The 25916-nt window shown below is 42.3% G+C and overlaps 1 protein-coding gene across 1 annotated transcript in view; it reads right to left on the reverse strand.

The window, feature by feature from the left end:
• Nucleotides 1-25093, reverse strand: part of DOP1B (DOP1 leucine zipper like protein B) — a 94339-nt gene extending 69246 nt beyond the window's left edge. The window contains exons 1-2 of the mRNA XM_026651062.1: nt 25030-25093; nt 19213-19387 (exon numbers count right to left, since the gene is read on the reverse strand). Of these exons, the coding sequence (XP_026506847.1) occupies nt 19213-19350 (138 nt within the window). The 5' untranslated portion in view covers nt 19351-19387; nt 25030-25093. The remainder of the gene's footprint in view (nt 1-19212; nt 19388-25029) is intronic.
• Nucleotides 25094-25916: the final 823 nt, after the last annotated feature.

The following is a 25916-nucleotide window of genomic DNA, read 5'->3' on the forward strand; positions in this document are numbered from 1 at the left end:
CCGAACTCCCGACCCCCGCCCCCGTCTCTTGACTGCCCCCTCCAAAATCTCCCTGCCCCTTCTCCTGCCCCCTGGCCCCCTTACCCTGCCGCTCAGAACATGGTGTTGGGCTCTGTGCGGAGCCGGACACGTGGCTGCGCTCCCCAGCGCAACACACAACTTGGTCCCACCCCACCCAGTGCTGCCGGAGCGGGGCGCTGGGCAGCAGGGGAGGAGGAGCTGCCAAGGCCCGATGCGAACGGCCCGGCAGGCCGGCCGGCTCAGAATGCGGGGGAGGAGAAGCTCTACAGCTGCTCCGGAGTCCAGCCCGGCAAGCTGCGGGGGAAGGGCTCTGGCTGCCAGAGCCCCATGCGAGCGGCTGAATTTCCTGCAGCCCTCCCAGCCGCGCCTCGCTCTGCCTGGGGGGGGAAATCCCGGACATCTTTAGTGATTTGCAAATTCCCCCCTGGACGCTATTTTTAACACAAAAAGCAGGACATGTCCGGGTAAATCCGGACGAATGGTAACCCTACATTACTATCTCTAGGCCTATGACTGAAACTACAGTAAAAGTGAAGATTCTCAGAGCAGCTCCATGTAAACATACTGAAAAACTGATTATCATTTAAAAAACAATTTAGCTGGGAAAAATACACACAAATGTGACATCTGCTATGTAGAGGACTCATTACAAATCTAAATCCAAGTATTAGCTCTTCTATTCATGACATAATAAAACTTTGCATATAAAATTAAGGTAGAACACATTTATGGAGCTCCCTTTCAAATTTTAGAATGTTCATGAAGGATTCCTCTACATAACGTTAGTAATGCCTACAGCAGGAAGGTACGAGGACTGCCTGAATGCTGGACTTTGGTTGGTACACTTTCACAATCTTAACTACATGGCTCACACCCCCTAAATATATACTTAAATTGTTTACTCTAAAAGTTCTAACTCATCAGGAGAAAGAAAATATCTAGGCTGTAAATACTTTTTTTCTCTTGCTCTGGCTTATTCAAATCAAGACAAATACCATAATATTCTATCAGTTAATTAACAATTAAGTTATTTATTGACTAGTCATGAATGACACTATTCACTTTTTAGTAAAATCCTGGAACAACTTGAGGTATTGCAAAAATAACATCATATTACATAGTACGTATCCCTTGCACAAATTTTCTTTCTAATGACTGCAAGTAATCTCCCCTAGCAGAATAGGACACTTAAAAAGCCCTGGGAATAACAAAAGGAAAAATACTCTTGGCATCGTTTTGTCTCTTTTGAAATTTGGACAAAAATGAACAACTAGTCTGCATTCTCCTAAATCCACGAGCTATGCTGCCATTCCTCAATCACAGAGCACCAGTGTGAGAGTTTTGCTCAGTGATTGAGCTCTCATAAGAAGGGCTTTTCCATTTGAATCATAGCTTCACATGCAGGCCGCTTAATTCACAGCTTCTTAATGAGTAATTCTACACCAAGCATAGAATCATAGAAATGTACGGCTGGAAGGGACCACAAGAGGTCATCAAGTCCAGACTTCTGTGCGGAGAAGGAGCAAGTAAACCTAGACCATCCCTGACAGGCGGCTGTCTAACCTGTTCTTAAAAACCTCCAACGATGGGGATTCCTCAACCTCCCTTGGAAGCCTATTCCAGAGTTTAAACTATCTTTATAGTTAGAAAGTTTTTCCAATATCTAATCTAAAACTCCCCTGATGCACATTAAGCCCATTACTTCTTGTCCTGCCTTCTGTGGACATGGAGAACAATTGACCAGTCCGGATCACAACAGTCCTTAACATATCTGAAGACTTACCAGGTCCCCACTTTGTCTTTTTTTCCCCTCAAGACTAAATATGCCCAGTTTATTTTAAAACTTTTCCTCACAGGCCAGGTTTTCTAAACCTTTTATAATTTTTGTTGCTCTTCTCCGAATTCTCCAATTTGTCCACATCCTTTCTAAAGTGTGGCATCCAGAAGTGGACACAGTACTCCAGCTGAGGCCTCCCCAGTGCTGAGTACAACAGGACAGTTACCTCCCTGTCCCCAGTGTTTTATATACGATACCTGTTAATACACCCCAGAATGATAACAGACATTTTTTACAATTGTGTCACATTGTTGATTCATTCAATTTGTGATTCACTATAATTTCCAGATCCTTTTCAGCAGTACTATAGCCAAGCCAGTTATTCTCTATTTTATAATTGTGCATTTGACTTTTTCCTTCCAAGTGTAGTACTTTACACTTTTCTTTACTGAATTTCATCTTGGCGATTTCAGACCAATTCTCCAATTTGCTAAAGTTGTTTTAAGTTCTAATCCTGTCCTCCAAAGAGCTTGCAACCTCTTATCAGCTTGGTGTCATCTGTAAATTTTAGAAGTCTATTCTCCACTCTATTATGCATGTCATTAAACGAAAATACTGCATAGTACCAGACCCAGGACTAACCCCTGTGGGACTCCACTAAATACATCCTCCCAGTTGGACAGACAGCCATGGATAACTACTTTGAGTATGGTCTTTCAACTAGTCGTACATCTACCTTATGGTAATTTCATCTAGATCACATTTCCCTAGCATTTTCTTAGCCTTTCCAAAAAATTTTGCATGCATAAAATTATGTGCAATCATCAAGGCTTACTCCATCCAGACTTCCTTTCACCAAACTGGAAGAATTCTGAGATTAAATTATTTTTTTGAAAATGAATTCATGCCTTCAGGGTTTTTTTTCGGGTGCTGGGGAAAGATTGTTTTTTAAAATCTTTTCCTCATTAGCAAGTTGCATCCTAATACTCTACTCAAGATGGACATTAGTAAGCAACATTAGACGAAAATACATGTATTACAGGTTAAGACTACCACTGGTTTTCCAGCAGATACAAAATGCCTTTATATCAGACTGCAGAATGATTAGAATATTATGGAAGCACCAGTCACAGTTCCATTAAAAAAGGCTGAATTGTCTTAAAAACTTAAATCTTGGATTCAACCACTGTGTACTTTCCCCAAACGTTGCAGGAATTATTCTTTGATTACAGACAAGAAATTTAGCAGCCTTTGTCAGGGCTTTTTTGTCCTGAACAAGTGGAATATGGCAGGCTCTTCACATTTTCCATATTATTAAAGCTCCTTGAAATCTCATGCATAAGCAACATTTGAAGGAATTATGTTGTAATTAAGCTAAACTACTACCTATTTTATCTGCTACAATTAGAGGTTATAGACAAGGTCAGGTCAACAGCTCAGGATTTATTTACACAAAAATTGGCAGAGGTGAATCTTAAGTAGATTTGATAGAACAGGTAGGTTTTATTTGAAAGATAGGATCAATGGTCTTTTGTTTGTTTTGTTATTTTTCTTAACTGAAAGTTTATCCTTCAATATGGAGTAGCTGACTGAGTTAGGAGAAATAATAGGCATATCTGAAAGATTTGAATAAAAATCTGTCCTTTTACTTCTTTTCAGTTGTTTTCGGAGTTTTACTGAGCTAGAAATGATGGACGGTTGTTTTGTAGAGGGTAAACGTATGAGGAAGAGGCAGAATTAGCCAGGAAAATGGAAAGAGTAGGTTGAGCATGAATCATTTATGCTTTACTTATTATATGTATAGCTACTGTAGCCATGGCAAAAGAAAACAACTAATTCAAATAATGTTGGCTTATTGTTTTATAGAATTATAAACTTCACTTTAAGATAGGATGCCAAGAGGAAGCAAATGTTATTAATTGGACTCTAAAACGTGTCCCACTATACTGGAGATCAGCTGACATGTCAGAAGTGAGAGAGAACCAGAAGCTATGAGTGAACATTTCCCAACAAGTATTTAGCCAATATTCACCAAATTTGACATCATTATTCCTAATTTGTATTGCATACAGATATGTTTATATTCTGCAAATTAACAATTAAGTAACAAAAGCCTTGTTAAGAGTACAATAGAAAATTCCTAGTCATTTTCCAGTTGCCCCACACAACTGTCTTAAACGTATACATTAACTTGTTCTAATCCAGTAACTTTATAAATTCAACAAAACAGAAAACATTACAGCAAAGATCCAAGTCTACATTTTTGTTGTAGCCTATATTTTACTTTGCTTAACAATAGATTATGTGTTTGAGTAGATTTAAATTCGTTGCAGTATGTGGGGTCCAACAGTATGGCCAGTAAAAGTTGGTCAGATTATGTATGTCATTAGGAAGTGCAGTCTTGAACAAGATCCAAGGGACATTTTTAGAAAAAGGTTACTATTTCAAAATAAATATAATTGTTCTTATCAGACCTTAAACCTCTTTTCTGCCATGATGCCTACAAAAAGCAAACCCTCTGCCTAAACATTGTCAAGTTACGTGGCCACTGTTCTTCACGCTGAACACGGTCATTTAAATGGTTTCCCTGTGATCCCCCATCTGGTTGTTTTTATCTACCCATTACTTACAGCATTACACTTAGATCATAATCTCTTTGGGGCAGAGGTATGCTTCTGTTATGTTTCTACAGTGGCCAGCACAGTGGGGTCCCAGGCTCAAAGCATAATCATCTTCATTATAATACTCAATTTTGGGGGCAGGCATGAAAAGGAGGAAAGTGTATAACTGGAACAAATATGCTGCACCACAGTTAAGTACTCAGTTAACTTATTTTAGTAAACTTAATTGTGACGTTTGGGAATTTTAATGTAGCAAAACATGGCTCACAGTATGCATCCCTGACTATCTAATACTACTTGGGACTCTGAACATGAAAAGTGCTTTACAAACATTACCTACTACATCCTTACAACAGTCAAATGAGGTATGTAAATTAACTTCATGAGGCAGATGGAGAAGGTAAGCAGAGAGGTTAAAGGCCTGATTTTCAGAGGTACTGAGCACTCAATTCCCTGTGAATTCAATAAAAGCTCTTGGTGCTCAGCACTGTTGAATCCAAAAGCCATAGATCCGGGATTAAAACTGAATTAACGATTAACTAAAATGCGAAAGCACCCACACCACCCTACATGCTGTAAAATGAGTGTTTCCTGATCTATTGATTGTATATTGATTAAATTACTGATTTAGTTTCCCCATTTAGCACTCTGAAATTTGGTAGGTTCTTGTCCCAAGATCAGGCCCAGCATTATCAGAATTACTGCTCAGCTGGGATCTCCAATGTGCATGGTTGCAACACTCTCTCACTTAGCACATCATACTATAGTTATAATAGTCTTATTAACACACTTAGCAAATTCACACACACACCAACCCAGCAAGGCAGGTAGAGGTAATACAGAACGAGCAGAGCATCCCAATCCTTACACCATCCCTTGCAAAAAAACAACAACCCTGAAATGTTAGTTATCTTCCTCATCTTCCCCCTCACCGTCACCACTGGTAGTCATCCTGGCCTTTCCCAAGAGCTACATCTCTCCCTTCCCCAGCTCACAGACTGGGATATAACTTTTATGATGTGTTACACTGATGCCACGATGCCCAATGCATATTCAGTAAGGGTTTCAGTCTCTTTTCCTCATTTGTAGTTTTGCACCCTACTAATGTTGGTGTGCCCTTCCCCCATAGGTTATTAATCCTTTTACCTAAAGCTTATTAGCATATACATCAATTAGTTACCATGGCATTCTTGTGGTCAGATGTCCTTAACTAAAAATAGCACAAGCAGTTATAAACTACCACCTCAGTGATTACCTACTAGCAGTTTAGTCATTATAGCAGTCTATCTTTTGAGATCTTTTATCTAGGGTTAGTCTTGGTTAGCTACTTATGCTAAGGTTTTTTGGTGCCTTATGCCTTAGTTTGGCTACGATATTGTCTTACAGGCCTTGAGCCTTGTAGGTTCATTGCATTACTGCCTTAATTTATACCTTACCTAGCAAATACCTTTACTAGTCACTGCCCTGAACAACTTCCTCCTGGTTCCTAGTGCAACACTTGCAATAGACAATACCTCTCTCTCCACAGCTTTAGGAATTATGATACAATTTGCCAAGTATTTTTCTGATTCTCATGAGTCAGTGCAATCTGACTGCAGTTTCTTCAGATACATAGTTGCTTATGCTCACTTAGGATACATTTTTTCCCAGCTCCTTTCAAGTAAGTGATTTAACTGGGGGGGGGGGGGGGGGGGGGTTGTTAAACATCACAAACATATCCTTGTAGTTCAGCTTCTCAAATCAAATATTTTGCTGGCAACAAGCTTCCTAACATTCATAATAATTCTACAGAGTTTTGTTCTTACAGTTCATTGAGAAACTACTGATTCTACAAATCTATAAAACATCTGAACTAGTCATATAGTCTTAAGAATTTTGTTCTTTCCCCACGTCCAACCCATGAAAAATAAAGTTTAACATTTTGGGCCCCTCTGCTTATTTAGCTAAATTTTTTTGTTGTGTGTTTTTCTTAAAAGTCCTCCCTCTGTGCTAAAAAAAAAAAATTACTGCTGCTTGTAACAGTGTGTTCCACATATTAAAATGCCCTCAGTGTAAATAAATTTTCCTCGATTTCTTTGATGATGACCTGAAAACTATTTGCCCTTTTTTGGCAATACATAAAGGAGGCCTGGAATATAAACATAATATTTTTAATTTTTTTATTTATTTAAGAGAGTCCAATCCGCATCAATGTACATTCAGGTCTTATCTACACTGATTCCCTAGGAAGACTATAGACAACTGGAGAACTAGTACAATTATGACTGAAGCATCAAGAAAAGGAAACCCAAACAGTAGAAAGGGAATATTGGTTTGTGTTTTTGTAAACATATATTTAAAGCAAATGCTTGAAATGCAGTTAGGGGGAAGTCATTGCTAAAGGATCATCATCCCAATCTTTCGATTAAGAGCTTAGAAGACTCCCACTCCTTTTGTCCTCCAAGATCTCCAGACAAGATGATATTCCCAATATTTATACATCACACAGCAGCAATGAACAAAACCCCTTTTTAATGACCAACAAAGCAGAGGGAAAAGGACTGAAACTTTCCTGTTTTTAAGCCTGATGGTATGAGATCTCAAATGATTTCACAGCAGCAGCTCGTTCTCTACCTCAGATTTTACACATCTCAATCAGGTCCTATTAATCACATCTAACCTCGTTTTCTTAACCTGCCCAGCACTATAAACCCATGAGAATATTTAAATTGAAGAACAGGGAGAGATGCAAAAGACTCCAATATTCTTTCTGTAATGCAACACACACAACTATGTACTTCCCCATCAGTGTTACGAATGCAAAATCAGCCCAGATAAAAATACATACTTTATTAGTGTTCAGGGCTCTCTTTACTTCAACAAGTAAATATAAAATAGTTTTCAGTAACGCATAAATTTAGATGCTTAATACATTTAATTTGGACAACAGTTTGCTTCCAAAAACCAATTTACTTCGCTAATATACTGTTTGGCTTCTTAAATGCAAATTACCACCATATCAACATCTTCCCTTTGTAGCCGATAGGTGAAGGTCATCTATGTAAAAAGTTCTTATTCCCTAGGACTTCAAAACAGAATGTTTTTTCTGAAGGACAAATAATGGTCATGTACAGTACTGAACAATGAGATAAAGCGTGCTATTGTTAAACAATAGCACCACAGGTCAGTCTGACCAACTTTTGCTGAAATATAAGAACCAAGTAGGAGATGTGTTTATATCACCAGGATCCTGGTTATAATACAGAACACACTTTTTAATTTATAGCATTAGCTCTAATTAAGAATTAACAACATACTTGTTTGAGACAAAGGCAATAAATTAAAAACTTGAAGTTATGATTCATCAACTGTCATTAAGGCCCAGTCTACCCTTAAAAAGTTACATCAACATAGTTATGGTGCTCAGGGGTGTGAAAAAGTCACACTGAGTGCCACAGTTAAGCCACCTAACCCCTGGTGCTGACGTGGGTAAGTCGATGGAATAGTTCTTGGGGAGGTGGATTATCTACAATCGATAGAAAACCCCTTTCCGTTGATGTAGGAAGTGACTACAGCGTCGCTGCAGCTGTGCTGCTGTAGCACCTGTAGTGCACACATGGTTTGAGAAAACAAGTGCTAAAGACATTTGCTATAAAAATAGAGGACAAGAGTTTCTATGATTTTCACAAATAGTGGTGGGGAAAGAGTAAACAAGAAACAGGAGTTTAAAAACACTTCCCTGAGCTGTTTACTTGCTATTGCTATGCAGAACAAACACCTAAAGCTAACATTACATAGCCCTGGCCACTGCATTCATGTACTGGGAGTACTGATGTTCTATTTCAATAAACCATGTTTCATGATCTGATTAAAAGGAAAAATCTGACTGTTCAGAGTTTTCTTAAGCCTTTTCTTCACTGGAGGGGATGTGTTCTTAACTAGAGTTAAAATCCTGGCAAGCATAAGGCAGAGTTTGTAGTTTTCATGGGAGTTAGCAGGTTGAATTAAAGACAATAGAGGACTGGAGCCTCAGCGATAAAGTTTGATAGCTATGACAAGGTCCTGTATTATCCTGGACAAACCTTACTAAATTAAATTTAACATCATTGTATCATTTAACTTAATTGTATTAAAAATGCAATTGTCTCTGTTATTGTGGGATTGTAGGCAACTTCTTTAGAGAGGTGGGGTATGCTAATGGAATGCCTCCGGTTCCAGCCCTTTGAAGCTTCACCCTGGGGAGGGGACCCATTGTCTGGCTGGACTACCTTTCAAAGCGTCAAATCGGAGTCTCAGAGATTAACTGACAAAGGAAGGCAATTGGGATAAATAATCTGAGTTTAAACTGACTCAGGGTTTTTGTTCTGATTCAGCAAGTGGTCAGACTAGTCCCCAGAGGGCCCCAATCCTTAGGGAAGGGTTGGAAGGACTTTGTCCTACCGAGGCCACATAAGACTGGATTCTTGTTCTGAGCTGAAGCGGTGATGAACCTGAAACCACAAGAAAACCCCTGGGTAGGGTTCTGAAGGACTGCTCCTGCCAGAGCCCATGCTAGAGTTAGGGTGATCACTAGTAAGCTTATTAGCATGCGTGTAGGTTCTTTTATTATTTTAAATGTTTTCTGTGTATTGCATTTACCTTAAGAATAAAATATGCTTGCTTCGAAAGAATATTGTGGTAACTTATAACTGTGGCAATCACACAGTTAACAGTCTCTGAAGGGACCTCCTTAGGCAGACTGTCTTTTGCGGAGAACAACACAGCAAATGCAGGGGACTGAGAGTGGGTGCCCTTACTGGACCACTAGGGGGAAAACAGGTGCTGCTGCCCTGAGCTGTGACAAAGGCAACAGTGGAATGCTTCCTATATAGAATTAATCTCATCTTCAAGCTATTTATGTCTTTGTCTTTGATTCCCTCATCTCCCAGAGTGTGCCATAATATTGCTATAACTTGAAGAAAGTGGGCTTGCTCATCACAGCCTCCTCATGAGGATCTCATAGGAGCCAGGAGTATATAGCCTAAACTGTCTCTAGAAGATCCTTTTTACAGAGTTCAGGATGGCACTATTTACTACAATGTTCTCAGAGTACGTATTTACAACCAGTCCCAGTACATTCATATTTGGGGCTTTCAGAAATCTCTTTCCAGGAAAACTGATTCTTCCCACCTCCAACTTTTTTTAAACTTGCTTCAAAACTCATTAAATTAGAAATTCTTGTATCACAGTATTGATATTATTTCTTGAACTATAAAATACATACGATTGTGTGTTTTGGAATTTCTTCTCTTTAGAAACCATTTTAAAAAACAGTGAAATATGGAATCTTTTAACTAGATGCTTAAAAGTCTAGCCATCACTGTGATCTGAGTGCAATCAGTGCAAGATGATTTTCTGTAGGTTTAACCTTCGTCAGTTTAGTTGGAGTAGCTCACAAACACTGCAAACCTAACTTGTTCTGATGGCAGAACTTAAATGTGTATGTTGTGACCAGGAAGAGGTAAGCACTGTTCTGGCACTGAAAAACTTATACCTGCTGGGGAGCAAGTCAGAAAGATGACTTTGTCTATGCTTCCATATTGAAGATTATGTCCAACCAGGGATGGTGGAAGATTTATGCCTGCAGTCAGTTTACGCCTGCAAGAAAATAAATGGAGGGCAGCATGGAAGCATGGGGTATAAGCTCTGCCACTTCCTGTCCCTTTCCGGTGGCATTAGTAACTGAAAGGCTTGTGGGAGGGGATCCTGCAAAGCCACGGAAGAGGATCTTGTTTTGAAGTTTGCACCTTCCGTCTCTCTGACGTTCTGCCTCATTTTATGCCAGCCTTTCTGCCCCCCACGGCTCAGGTAAAAATATCACCAGCGGCCACAACAATTCCCCTCCCTTCCAAACTTATTCAGCTTTATGCATGGTAGCACATTCTAAATCTGAGGTCACCCTAGCATTGCACAATTGGTAGAGGTATTAGTCATGGAGCTCACAAACATTATAGGTTCGGTTATTGTTCCAATATACTTTATCAGGACAGAGAAAGCACCATTGCCATAGGGTGGATGGGGGGAAATGCTAGCCAAATTCTCTGCTGCTGTCAGCTCACATGCAGAAATGTGCACATGAACAACAATCACCATCATCTACCTCCCCTGTGAAGCTTCTGCTTACCAACTGCACTCACTGGTAGTCTGGTCAGTCAGAGCCATAATCGGTTTTCCCAATGGATCTATCAAAAGTTATTGAATCAAAGAGCAGGGTGGATAAGAAACAGCGAGAACAGTTTGGCAAATTCCACAACCATAAGCCATTTAGCACAGGGATTCTCTCTTTTTATGCTTGTACAGAATCCAGCATAATGGGCTGCAACCTGAAATGGAGCCTTTGAGCGTATTTACTACTAAAAACCACCAGCACCTCTCCCTGCCTCTCCCTGAGGACAACTCGATACAAATTCTGAGATGACACTCCAAAAGCAGAAAGCCTCTTAAAAAAACAAACAAAAAACAGACAAAAAAAACCCTCAAAACACTTTCATGTTTCTTGTATGGCTTATCAGATGAACCTCAGGGTTTGGTCAGTGATCCAAACTGGAGGCCATTTGAGCATAAAGTTCCTGAGATATAGTTTTTCTTAAAGCTGACATGTTCTGGCAATGAATTTTTGTGCCCAGAGAGAGATCAAACCAGGGCTGAGATCATCACACCGGGATCTCAGACACCTGAGAGTTACCCCAACAGGGTTCATGCCACTCACCAGCCCTTTGGGGAAAATCAGATTACAATGCTATTTGCCAAAGACTTTAACTCTTTAGTTTGGATCATCAGCCTCTGAAGTTCTTGGTGTTGCATCAAACAAATGAGCATGTGTGGACAGAAGAGTTAACAGGATTTTTAGCCTTGGAAGTTTTAAGAGGCTTGGATGGCTTAAGAGAATAACCAGTAGTCCTTTGAATTTGACCTATGAGCCAGTATGAGCCTGAGTCCCACCTTGTGCAGAAATCTGGAAAAGGTCAGAAGACATATTGCTAAAAATCCATCTCCATCAGAGTTGTGGGGTTTTTGTTTTTGTTTAATTTTTTGGAGAACATAATCAAAGTATTTTTGTAAAAAAAATTAGACATGCACATGCTTGCTGACAGGGGAAGGCCATTGTAGAGGGTGGAGGAGGAGGAGTGGGGTGAGGGGGTGGGGCCTCAGGTGAGAGGGAGGGACATTGGGAAGGAGACATGAAGGTGAGTGACAAGGGGGCAGGGAATAGGAGCAGGAGTGCCTGTCAGCCCTACAGTCTCCTCTTTTGTGCACACCAGGATCTGGGGACCCATGTATGGCAGTTTGACCCCCTTCTATGCCCCTCCTTATGTGAGCCAGGTTCTCGGTGGGTGTTAACTTTCTAGGGAGTCCCTCTTCCTATATCTCCATGGGATTGCCCCTCTGGGAGTGTTTGAACCTCAGTCCCTGCACTCTTGTGTGTGCCAGGATCCAAGGGGCCCTGCCCATCTATGGGGGTCTGACACCCCATCATGTGAGCCTGGTTCTGTGGGGGCTTGCCTTCTTGGGAGGGGGTCTGAACCCCACACCTATGTGATCTGGGGGTCTCTGTCCCCATGTGAGCCAGGATCTGGGGAAGTAATGCCCTTGTGGGCAAGGAGGTGAGAACAGACTTGCTTGGAGCATGCACCAAGAACACACTGCTAACACTGGGGTGAGGAATTATATATATGGAGATATACCTATCTCATAGAACTGGAAGGGACCCTGAAAGGTCATTGAGTCCAGCCCCCTGCCTTCACTAGCAGGACCAAGTACTGATTTTTGCCCCAGATCCCTAAGTGGCCCCCTCAAGGACTGAACTCACAACCCTGGGTTTAGCAGGCCAATGCTCAAACCACTGAGCTATTCCTCCCCCCAAATTGAGAATGGGCATGCTTGACACATCAGAGGCTCTCCAATGGAGCAGTTCACACATCTCAGAGTGGTTATTTCAGGTTATATTCATCTCCCCAGGGGGTTCTCATTTAGCTGAGACCATCACATCAAGATGACTATTGCTGGCTCTGCCACTGGCCTGCTGAGTGACCTTGGTCAAGTCACTTCACCTGTTTCCCATATATAAATTGGGAATAAGGAAATAAAGTTCTTTGAGATCTACTGGTGAAAAGCACTGTATAAAAGCTATGTCTTTTGAATACTATCTAGCCAGAGTAGCATGTCAACTGAATACCGAGGTGAGAACTACAACTGCCTAAATGGCCACTAATGTCTATGAATACACCTCTACCCCATACAACGCTGTCCTTGGGAGACAAAAAAAATCTTACCGCATTATAGGTGGAACCGCATTATATCGAACTTGCTTTGATCCGCCGGAGTGCTCAGCCCCACCCCCACGGAGTGCTGCTTTACCGCGTTATATCCGAATTCGTGTTATATCAGGTGGCGTTATATCGGGGTAGAGGTGTATATGTGGGTTTTTTTTGTTTTGTTTTGTTTTTAAGCGAAAGAGAAACACCCTAGGAAACTAAATTGCAAAAAGCTTCATTAACACACAGTTAAGATTGCCTTTGCTAATAGTTCATGGCCTTTTAAAACAATGAGTTCATCAAAACTCAAACTTCTGAAAACCAGGAAATACAGACTTAAAGAAAACACCCATGTAACCTTAACTATGCCCTCTCTGAGAGATGCCCCAAAATACCCATCACACACACACACACACACTTTTTACTGTAATGGACAGCTGCTCTCTGCACCTGCCCTAAGTGCAAACACGGTGCCTACTCCCCTGACAGAATACCACAATAGTTAAATTTAACAATTTATAACCCCCTTCACACATGCACACAGGATACCACCTAAACCTATGCTTTTCCCTACCTATCATTAAATCCACAGACTGCTCTCATATCCCATCAATACTGTCAATACCCATAGCAAGATCATCCCAGTGCCCTTCTCCTGACACAGCCTACACAATTCCATATTGAAATGCCAGACTGAAACCTCAAGGTACATATGCACCTCTTTCCTTTGATCACACATGTGAGGGAGGATTCAGACCCAGATCTCCTCACATCATCTCAATCACAGCTCTGTGATGCTCCTCAAACTAGACCCCAGATCTCCTCATATCACAAACACATCGTTACCAACCAGCACAGCTACACCTAACATGGTGACTGCAGCTGGAACGCACGCAGATAGTTCCAAGTGGCTCTTGCCAGCTCCAGGGGGCAGAGGTAAGATTGGATGGATATTTTACCTTGTAAAATACCTCGTATTTCCTGGTTTTCAGATGCCTGAATTTCGCTGAACTTGACATTTTTGAAGGGCACAAGCTAGCACTGGGCAACCCTAACTCTGCATAATAAAATTTTAGATCATTTAATTAAAGATATTTTAGGTACAAGCATGTATGTTAAAAGCACTAACATTACGGATGAGCCTACACATAATGAACCAGAACCAGTTTCAGTCAAAAACTGCTGTTAGAGGCAAGCTATCAGCAGTAACTTTACAGAACCTCACCCCATTCTGTTAGCACACAAAGGCAAAACCTGCAATAGCACAATTACATTTTGGCACCAGGACTATTTAAAAAAAGGATTACCAAATCCTGTACACTGCAATCTGTACTGAACATTCTAAATACTGGCATTCATTTTGTTAGTTAGCAACAAAACAATATTTTCCTAGCAGTTAACACACACATGTATATAGACAATAAAAATGCTGGTAAAAGCACTACTCAAGAATAGGAATGAGAAAAGAATAACCTTATTTCTAAAAATACATAGTGACTAAAAAGGTATGAGAGCCTCATGAACAGTTTGTCAAAATCACTGCTGTGAAATAATCTCTTTCCACAAGACCTTGTATATTTCGATTATACAGGCCATGAGCACTAGAAATTACAAACCTGACAAAAATAGATTAAGGAAATAAGGATACAGGATTTATTTTTTTTAAGAGTCAAATTAAATTTGACTCTTAAGTCTGGTCGTACTGTGCATCCACAGTATAGGAAATAGATGTAAAGCTGTTTAAATCCCAGGAAATGCACTTACATCAAGGATTATGTCTTCAAGTGATACATAAGGAGAAAGAACACATGAAATTCTAGCCAACAAAGATCCCATTTTCATGCTAAAGAGAAATATGGAGACTTATCTATAATTGCTTATGTTTCATGGGAAAATTATGAAAAACATTTCAAGTCTTTAAAACACTGATGAATGTGTCAATATTTAATTTTTGGTAATTAACACAGTCCACTTCCATGTATTTGGAATAGACCTTTTATGAACATAGTAAATTATTTTCTACAGTAGTGCTTGAAAAAATCCACTTGTAAGTGACAAATGGAAAGTCTTCCCTGGCAATCATGGGGTCATAAATCACCAATTTCTGCAGACTTTAAGCTTTCATTATAAAAAATGGATTGTCACAGTTTCAGGGCAACTGCACCTATACTGCTCCTCCAGGTCCACTCCAGGAGCACCTAGGTAGGTCTCAGACCTCCAGCTGTCACCTGTCTCTGTCCTACTCCCTTCTGACAGGGGATTTTAAGGCTGCACAGCTGCCTGACATACTCTGTGATATCCACAGCAACCCAGTCTGCCTTAAGGCCAGCATCTAGGCTGAGCTTTCTTTCCAAGGGCTATGAAAGGTATGATTTACCAGTAATCTGAACAGCTCTTTCTAAGCAAGCACTTTTATTCTTAGGGCAAAAGCATCACAGAGAACAAACAAACAATAAAAAGATGTTAATGCTCACTAAACACATCAGGAATCACCCATCTTTCACTTGGGGCTTCTGGTAGAACACCACCTCTTCTAACTAGGGTGACCAGATGTCCCGATTTTATAGGGACAGTCCCAATATTTGGAGCTTTTTTATATAGGCGTCTATTACCCCCGTCCTGATTTTTCACACTTTCTATCTGGTCAACCTACTTTTAACCCTTCAGCAAGGGTTGAAGTCTCACCTCTTGGACACAAAGTCTTGTCCATTTGTTGAATCAAAATCAAAGTGTCTGTTTAAAGTCGGCCTTTTATAAAAAAAATAATCTTGTTTTGTCCCCCAGCCTCCTGAAAACAGGTAAAACCAGTCCTTCCCATGACTCCCCAGAAGGCCCAGCTTCAAAGCACTTCCTTTCCCTTAAAACACACAAATACATATCACTCACACTGATACCAAGGGCTATGAATATTCTACAGCTAATACTGTCTAGCCTGTCTCAATATAATGGCTATTTCATGTTCACGTATTAAAACATAAAATACAACATGGCGCCCAAAAATACTGCAACCACATGCAGTATCTGTCACATTGATCTCTAATCCTTACGGTTGCAACAAGCGTATTAAGAACATTAAATGTGGTAGGGCTGTATTTCTCAGTCTGCAGACTACGCTAGTACCACTGCTGCTCAAGTTTTGTCAAGCAGCAACAGATTAAAATTAACAGAAGTCTAGTCGGCTTCACTGCTGCTATTCAGAACCCTGGGGGCAACAATGAAATTGCAAAGAACCACATCAGCTTCATGCTGCTACTGCTTGGTAAGACTGTAAGCAGTAGCAAAGCGAGACACTGGAGATATTCACAGAGGAGAAGCACAAAAAAACAGCAGGCAGTGGAGAAGAGTGATAGAGCTGCATAGACCTCTTTTCTCCCCTTGCTTCACCACAGCCACGAAGTTGGAGGAGGCGTACTGGAGATCATCTTCTTCTCCCCTTTACCCCCCTCATCCCTACAAGAACCAGCTTACCTTCTTAATACAAGAAGAAGTGGAGATTCCAATGAAGTTGAACGGCAAAAAGTTTATACAACCTTCCCCACCCCCCAAAAAAAAATATTTTGTGGAATTCACTACTGCAAAAATTCAGTGAAGCCAAGAGCTTAGTAGAATCTAAATCAATTTATAAATCAAAATATAAGAACACTGATAACTACATGAAATAAGAGAAGATTAAAATGTTGAGATATTAACTCTGATGCTTCTCTCAAACATCTCCTTGCCATCATTCATGCTACCCGTTATGCAGGAAGGATCTCCCTGAGCTCGTTAGCAAAGCTCCCCATTCTTTTCACATTTGAGTTCCTTCTGAAGACCCACCTGTCATGATGCCTATAAGAAACTTGTTAACCGACACTGTCATGAATCATAGAGTATAACTGAGTATAAATTTTCATGTCCATTTTAAAAATACACGTATTAACATAGCAGTATTTGTTGCTTCCCTCCGCAGTACCTGCTGTGTCTCTTTAGGTTATAAAATCCCTGCCCAGGGGACTACACTGCCTATATTGGGGGGGGGAACAGACACTCCATGGGCACTCCTGGAACTAAACAGTAATGAATTATGCTTCAGGCATAAGACAGCTAGTAACTGCTTAGGCATGAGGAAACTTTCCTTACAAGCAGATTATTCCATAATTTTCCAATCAATAGGTGTTTTGGACCTTCCTCTGAAGCATCTGGTATATAGCCTCAGACAAGATACCGGACTAGAGGAACCACTGGTCTGGTCTGGTATAGCAATTCTTATAACCCTAAGAAGATTAAGTCTAAAAAAATACCAGGGCAGATGGACTGATGTAACAGATAAAAGCTTTTTATTTGGTTTGCACTCTACTACTGAATGTTTTGTCAGTTACATATCTGAGCAAGAGTTTTCAGCTAGTAGATGTCAGCTGGCCCCAGTGAGCAAGACTAACCAAGGTAAAAGATCAGAGCTCATCTCCCTCCACATGCAAGTGCCCAGTGACATCTGGAAATGATCAGTGGAACTGTCTGAAGATCCCAAGTTCCCCTCACATCCCTCAACCTTTCTCTCACAGCAGGGACTAGCCTATCAGTCCGAAAAATGATGAAGGTTTGCCGAGGCTGTGAGGGTATAACTGATAACTCATGCAGCCCAGGCAGCACCATCCAACTTCTCTCTTCTGAAGACAGCACACACTGCAGGTAGTCAGTAAACCTACTAACTCCACTTTTTGCACAGCTGTGGAGATCTGTTAGTAAGGTTTACACAATGTAGCCAAAGCAGGTTATACTGGTAAATGTGCAGTTTTGCTAGTATAATTGCATCAACATTAGGGGCTTTTGCTGACACAGCTGAACTTGGAGATCTGCAGTTTCCACACCTGCTTCCCCTGCTTTAACTGTAACCTTTGCAATGATATAAACAGATTTCTCATTTTCTCCTCCTATATATACAGATAATAATCTTCCTCCTGTGTATATAGAAATTATTAAAATAGTTTACTCCTGAGGGAATTCTGCACCAAAAAGTTAAAAATTCTGAGCACAATATTTTAAAAGTCTGCAAATTTTATTTGCCAATAAATAAATGTGGAGGCTCCAGCATGGCAATGCGGAGCACAGGCCACTGGCTGCATGAAGGTGGGAGATCACTCTGCAATCTCCTCCCAGGACACAGACTTGGTGGTGAGGCTGCACCCAACCCTGACACACCGCAAGGGCCAGGCCTGCCCCAGAAACACGCTGAGGCCCTGCCCCTCCATACCAGGCACACCAGATGTGGGCAGGCAGATTCAGCCTGGCTGGATCCAAGCATTGAGGGGCTTGGTGTGGGATGAGAGGGTTCTGTGTGGGGCAATCTGGGTGCAGGAAGCTCAATCGGGAGTCCGGGTGCAATCTGGATGCACAGGGCTTGTTGGGGGGGTTCCGGGTGCAGGAGCACTGGGACTCTGAATGGGGGTCCAGGTGAAGGTGGTTAGGGCTCAACAGGGTGAGTCTGGGTGTAGGAGGGATAGGGCTCGGTGGGGAGCTCAGTGGGGGGTCCAGGTGCTGGAGGAGTGGAGCTTGGTGAGGTGGGGGTCCAAGTGCACCTGGTTGGGGTCCAAGCAGCTGGGGCTGGAGCTCGTCACTGTAGGGGTTTGAGTGTGGGGAACTCAGCAGGGGGTGGTCTGGGGGCAGGGGGATGGGGCTCGGCAGAGGGTGGTCCAGGTGCAGGGAGAGGCGCTTGGCAGGGAGGGCCGGGTGTGGAGAAGGTGGGGCTCGGTGGGGTCGGGGTTCAGGTGCAGGAGGGTTCAGATGCATAGGATTTGGGCAGACAAGGGAGCAGCTCCCCATACAGTGACCTCTCCTCCCCCATGGCCAAGGAGCGATGGGGGCAGGAAGCAAGGGGCGAGGGTTGCGGAGCCAGGAGAGGTTTCTGGGGGTGGGTCTGACCACTTCCCCTGCATGGAATGGCCAGGACCGGAATTCCTCACCCACCCCCAGCCCAGCCAGAACTATCAGCTGAGCTCAGTGCAGGACAGGAGCCCCAGATGGGGCTGGGGAGGGCCAGGAGCCTGGGGCTCTGGGTGCAGGAGGGCTCCAGGTGAGGCGGGGTGTGTGTGTCTGGATGCACAGGGGTTGGGCGGATGGGTCTAACTGGCCCCAGTCAGGGCTTCCCCAACCATGCAATTTACCTCTCCGCTGGCTGTTCTGGGTGCCCAAAATGACACGCCCTGCTGCTGGGGAGGGGCACACGACCACTCTTGCAGCTTCCTTTTGCTTCCCTGTCAGAAAGTTATTTCTGCAACGGACATGAATTCTGTGCACGCAGTGTCACAGAATTCCCCCAGGAGTAATAGCTGCATTAACTGTAAAAGCCCTTGGGGTTTTTGTTTTTTAAAAACAAACTTCCCACTATTTAGTCAACCTATAATTGCTCCCCAAGTTGTTTTCTGGGCTTTGACACATTATTAACGAGATCTTTAGCTGTCCTAGTCTCAAAGCAATCAACAAAGGGTAACCCAAATAAAAACCAAACCAAACCAAACAAAAAACCACTTCCAAGATATAATACCTTATTGAGTTTGCCAAGTGAAGATATGAGATCTGCCCATTCGCTTGAAGATTCAAAGTTCCTCAAAGCTTTTTCAATCACTGAAGAATAATTTCTGTATCTGTAGTCCCTGAACAGCTCCTGCTCTTCTGGATCCATCTTAGGTCCTCATAGCACGGCAAAACTGCCTGGCAAACTAAAATGAATATACACAGTTATGAAAAATTAACCAAGAATTAAATATTGACAAAGCCTACACCTGAAAAGATTGCAAGGGTGTAGTAAGTATGCAGACATGTTTGAAAGGGAACTGTAAACAATTAATTTAATTTAAAAAACGGAGTTAAAAGTAATTTAAGGCATGACACCAATTTCCCATTGCCAGCATTTGTGGTTTTTCAGTCACAGTTTCCTATTTTTAGAAATGCTCTCTCCTATGTCTGAGTGCATCTTTTATACAATAACAGTAGGGGAGAGTAACTACACAGAAGAACTCATTATACACAAAGTAAATAAACTGGGGAGGAATAAGGGAGGGAGAGGAAGATATTTCTCCTGCTTTTTTAGCTATAGTTATCGATGGCATTACCTGCAGCAATAGAAAGTAGAAAATCATGCTTTAGTGTGAATTTTTAACTATGTGCCAATTCTCATGATTTTATTTCAAGTCTCACAATATTTTGTTTCTCTTAAAATCCAGCTCCTGGAGTTGTGCAAATGTGAGAATATCAGTTCTCATTTTTAAAAAAAAAAAGTTGAGTCTTCATGGTTGTAGAACAAAGCCTTAAAACACTACCTGAGTAGGCATACCAAAGGCTCAAAAACCAGAAGTAAGTTGAAAGAATGTAAAAGGTATTTTTTTAGAATCTCATGATTTTTAGACCCATCTCATAGTTCTGGGGCTCCTGACTCACATTTCAAACAGCTGGGATTGGCAATACTGACAAACTCACTAAAAAATGTTCAGTGACAGGCTCCTATTTTAGTCATTAAAATAAGTCTGTATCTGAAAACAATTCTAATCAACTTATTCTTTAAAATGTTGGTAGTTAAGGGACAAGTTCTATTCTTCCCTCCATCAAAGATAAAGCCTTTCCCCTCCACCAGCGTGAAACAGTGTTTCCTGGTTTTCAGAGCTTTAAGTACAAGTGCATTCAACATTCTGGAAAGGTATATGGCACCACCAGCCAATATTAGCTCTGAGTTAATGAAGTTTCTCGGCAGTGAATAGATTAGGCCTCGTCTTCACTACAAAAAAGGTCTGTCCTTAATTGGTGATAGAGAAGACAAGGCAATCTGTAATTTTCACAGGTTAGCTGGTTGAGCTTTAACCCAACCTGTTAACACATATGAAAACTACAAACTACCTGGTTTTCTCTAGGATTTTATGTTGAATTAACTAGCTTGAGTTAATACACCCTTTCTTCCCCTCTCCCCCTCCAGCGAATATATGGCCTTAGAAAGTGACAAATTATGAACAAAAACACTTAAAACTATAACACGTAACTAACTTATATTTCATCTTTCAAACCCATTTTTTAATCCTCAAATAGCAATGCATGAAAACAGGAATAAAGATGTGGTTACTACCTCACTATTGGTTAAGAAATTAAAAAGCAAAATTATCTGCCATCCATCCAGGTTATAACTAGACATACACTTACTGCGCAGCAAGCTGGGATGTAAATCTACAGCATTCCAGCGTGCTGTGTACTAGCTCTCCATGTGGACCCTGCTCTTCCACCTTAAAAGTTCCCTAGTGATCTCTGACATACACTGTTTCAAATCTATCTATTCAGGAGTGGTACTTTATGACTGGAGAAATTTGTGAGTGGGCTTGTATGATAGGATTGCTTGTGATAATAGCGGGGGGGGGGGGGGAACGACAGGGCTCAGCAGTCCTGAGTGTCTCTTCTGAATCAAGTCAGATGTTCCTAAAAATCTCATGCTTCAGGGCTTCAACCAGTCACCTGCAGAGGTCAGGAAGGAAGTTCCCTCTACTCCACCTCAACACATTCTGTTTTTTGGTCTCCTTCCTCCAAAGCATCAGAGATGGCCTGCTGGAGACAGGACACTGGATGCGGGAAGTTGGTACTCTGAGGAGGTACTGAGTATTCGTTCTCTCAGGTGCTTGGTTGGCTGGTTCTTGCTCACATGCTCAGAGTCCAACTGATCACCCACCATATGTGGGGGTCAGGAAGGAATTCTCCCCAGGTCAGATTGGTAGTGCCTTAAGGGTTTTTCCACCTTCCTCTAGAGCATAAGGTGTGTGGGTTGCTTGCTAGATTCATCTGGGTATATCTCACTTAATCAAGTCCCTGCCACTGCAGGGGCCATGGGCATTGGTGCAACTTGGTCCCTCCTATCCTTTGCCTATGGCACATAACAGTTTAGTCTGAGAGTTGTAATACCTTGGTCTAATTTCAGTTGCTGGGTTGTATTTGTAGCCTGTGATATACAAGAGGTCCGACTAGATGATCTGGTAGTCCCGTCTGGCCTTAAATTCTATGACTATGACACTTGGGCCTGGTCTATACTAGAAAATTAGGTCAGCAAAACTGTCGCTCAGGAGTGTGAAAAACCCAAACCACTGAACAGCATATTTAAACCAATCTAAGTCCCCATGTATACAGCAAGGAGGTGGATTACCTACACTGACAGGAGAATTCCTCCCATAAGTGTTTACATTGAAATGCTACAGTGATGCAGCTGTAACGTTTTAAGTGTAAATAACCCCACAGATTTATAGTATGCAAGCAACTTTATTTATTATTATTTAAAATAAAGAATGCCAAACAAAATTTATTTATTTTTTTTTTTAAAAGAGTTTACGTTTTTCAGGCCCAATTCTCTCTCTCATTGTATTACGTTTTATAAGTTAGAATTGTCTAGAGTGATGCTAAACATAGCAATGCCAGCTTTAACTACTAGAATCAGGGTGCTTGCACTGCTATACTAATTGTGACTCTAGTCCTGCATCCTAGTGTCACTATCCTCTGAGGTAATATAGAAAATACAAACTACAAATAATAGCTATACCAGCAAAACACACCTAACGTGGACACAGCTATACCAGCAGAACTGCACAATTTTCCTGGTATAAAACTGCATCGGAGTATATTTGGATTGGAATTCATCCAGACGGGCACTTTATGATCAAATTATAAACACATTTAACAGTGACTGATTTTCATGGAATCACAAATCATTTTCTAATTACACCTCTACCTCGATATAACGCTGTCCTCAGGAGCCAAAAAATCTTACCGCGTTATAGGTGAAACCGCGTTATATCGAACTTGCTTCGATCCACCGGAGTGCGCAGCCCCGCCCCCCCGGAGCACTGCTTTACCGCATTATATCTGAATTGGTGTTATATTGGGTCGCGTTATATAGCGGTAGAGGTGTACAAAGATGTATCTATTTCTCTCAATGGACCATTTGCCATCAATAATCCATTTTTGTCCTTAGATGTTTAGTAGTAACACTCTCATCCTATATCAAGTACCTCCACAATGCATGCCAATTTCAGAAATAATAAGGGTATTTATCCAAAAGCACATTAATGTGTCTTGTGGAGAAAGTAAATAGGGAAATGTTATTTACTCCTCATAACACAAGAACTAGGGGTCACCAAATGAAATTAATGGGCAGCAGGTTTAAAACAAAAACAAAAGGAAGTATTTCTTCACACAACACACAGTCAACCTGTGGAACTCTTTGCCAGAGGATGTTGTGAAGGCCAAGGCTCTTTTTTGAACCCTATTATAACTGGATAAACTCATGGAGTATAGGTCCATCAATGGCTATTAGCCAGGATGGGCAGGGATGATGTCCCTAGCCTGTGTTTGTCAGAAACTGGGAATCAGCAACAGACGATGGATCACTTGATGATTACCTGTTCTGTTCATTCCTTCTGGGACACCTGGCATTGGCCACTGTCATAAGACAGGATACTGGGCTAGATGGACCTTTGGTCTGACCCAGCATAGCCGTTTTTATGTTCTTAGTCATCTAGGTATTTCTGAAGTCAATTGGAGTTGTGTAGCTAGATGTCAACAAATTTACATTCAATTTTAATAACTGCAAAATAATATTTTAATGAAGGTAAGATAGAATATTTTCTTGTATAAATACAGAAAGCAACAAGTAATTAAATAATACTTTTTATCGGTGACCCTGAAGCCCATGTTCCATTGCTAGAAAGCCCCATTTTAATTTGTAAACTAATACATTAAAATTTACTCTATAAATCTTAATTTAAAACATTAAAGATTAATGTGACAAAGTTTAGGATTATACTTCAATCTGTAGGCACAATAGGATGTGGTGTTTATTACTATATTGATGTGCTCACTATTGGAGTAACACCTTAACTGACATTTTTTGTGCTTTTTCGTACCAGACATATCCATCCAACTGTTTCATTATAAGACTATTGTTGAAAAAATATTAAACAATCCAGGTTTTGAATCATTTACTACTTCCAGAATTAGCTTACCTTAGAACCCAATAAACTGGAGTAAAGGCTTTAATTTCTTATGAATTCTCTATTCTTTTGCTTTAATCTCTTGCCACCTCACTGTATTGCTCTTTACTTTAATCTACTGTGTCAACACAGTAGATTACACTAAAAAAAGTTTTAAAAATCATATTATGAATGGAATTCTCTATGATTTCTTTAAATGACAAAGGCTTGCTTTTAAAACATCCCAGCACTGATGAATAGAAGTGAAATTGACCAGGCTGTTTTCATTGTTAAATATAAGATAAATTAAAAAGTACATAGACTGAATAAATTATGTAAAGTAATTTAGACATTTCCTCCCATTTTTATCTATCTCAGATGAACGAGAGACAAGAAAATGTTTGGTTTTAAAATATTACTTTTAACCTAAGGTGTACCTTTAATATTTGTGGCTGATGCCTATAGATAGACGTTTGATTGATAAACAAGAAGGTTTTTGCCCAAACACATCACAACTTGGTTTAAGTTTCTCTGTTCTCTTTCCATTTCCCCTATTAATAATGACAACACAGTGTATGTGTAAACTTCCAACCACGCATCACTGTGCAGACTACAGGGCAGTTTTGCTCACCAGGAGTCAGGGGCTTCATTTTCCCCGGTGCCAGACTGAACACCGTGGTTTGGGCAGAAGTTCACCCAGATCCAGTGGGTACCATGGGAGGAGGAGACCCTACAGCATCTATGCAGCAAACAGGGCCCCCACAGCCCTCCCCCACAGCAATTGACAGCCAAGCACTATGGCAAAGACCACAGCTGTTACAACAGCCTGCTGATGCTGCAGGGAGGGAAGGGTGTGAGCTGCCGCATCTCAACAGTCTGCACTTCTGCACTAGAATACGCACCCACATCCATACAGCCTTCCTCCCAGACACACACACAGATCCCCTGCCTCTCATACACAGGTTTACACACACAAGACTGGCCATACTGGGTCAAACCAACGGTCCATCTAGCCCAATATCCTGTCTTCCGGCAGTGCCCGGTGCTTCAGAGGGAATGAACAGAGCAGGGCAACTACTGAAGGATCCAGCCCGTTCTGGCGGCTGGTGGCATCCGGAGACCCAGAGCATGGGGCTGCACACACACATCTATACACACGGACACCTCCCCCCTCACGCACACACCGAGAGGCCCCAGACACACGAGACCCCTATGCTCACGCGCACACACCTCTCACACCCCCCCCCCCCCCCGGACACCCCGCGGGTCCCGGCCGGGGCTGGCTGGGGGCGGCGGGAGGAAGCGGCTCCCGCACGGCTGGACAGCAGCTGGGGGGGAGGGGGCGCGACGCAGGGGCCCCGGGGACCCACCTGGCGAGGCGGCGGCTCCGGCCGGGCGCGGAAGCTGCTGCCGCTTCCCTGCGACGTGTCTCTGCTCGGGGCGGGGCCAGAGGGGGGGGCAGTCCCTCAGTTTCTATGGTAACCTGGCGGGGCGGGGTCTCGCTCCTGCGCCCGGGGACCCGCCTCCCTGCCCAGCCCGGGCGGCTCCGCTGCGGCCAGCTCGGGAAATACCACTCCGGACTGGGGAGGGGGGGAGCCTCAGCCGCCGGAAACGAGGAAGTCCGGTCCACCTTCCCTCTCCCTCCATCCCCGCTGTCAGGGATGTGGAGCTGCCCGGATTCATGATGATTACATTGGAAAGTATACCCCCCCCGTAGGGCCAGGGTAAGTGGTACATTCCGGTAGCCACGGCTGTGTGTCTGCCGCCACCTGCCGGCGAAGGCGGGGAAGCGCAGCGCCCCGCTACTGCCGCTGCACAAAAGCCGGGGCCACCCCTCGGGACGCTGCTGGGGGTAGCGCCCATTCATCCCGGTCCCAGCCCCGATCCCACACTCCAGCTCGCTCTGTGGTGGGTAGTGCATGTTGCGGAGCAGGTGCCAAGGCCACCTTTGCAGAGTGGCTTGTTCCTGTAACACAAGCAACAGCAACGCCCCCTGCTGAAATGATCATCGGTGATATAATCAGCACATTGAAACAGCGATAGTTGGGGATTTGCTGTGTTAGTCTGTATCAGCAAAAACAACAAGGAGTCCTTGTGGCACCTTAGAGTCTAACCAATTTATTTGGGCATAAGCTTTCGTGGGCTATAACCCACTTCATCACATGCATGGAGTAAAAAATACAGTAGGCAGCTATATAATGTTTTCACCCCTCAGCTCACAGGAGTTGCCTTATGGGGGGGGGGGGGGGGGGGGGGG

Source organism: Terrapene carolina, unplaced genomic scaffold (assembly GCF_002925995.2).
Source record: "Terrapene carolina triunguis isolate 2854851 unplaced genomic scaffold, T_m_triunguis-2.0 Scaffold30, whole genome shotgun sequence".
In the NCBI taxonomy this organism is placed as follows: Eukaryota; Metazoa; Chordata; order Testudines; family Emydidae; genus Terrapene; species Terrapene triunguis.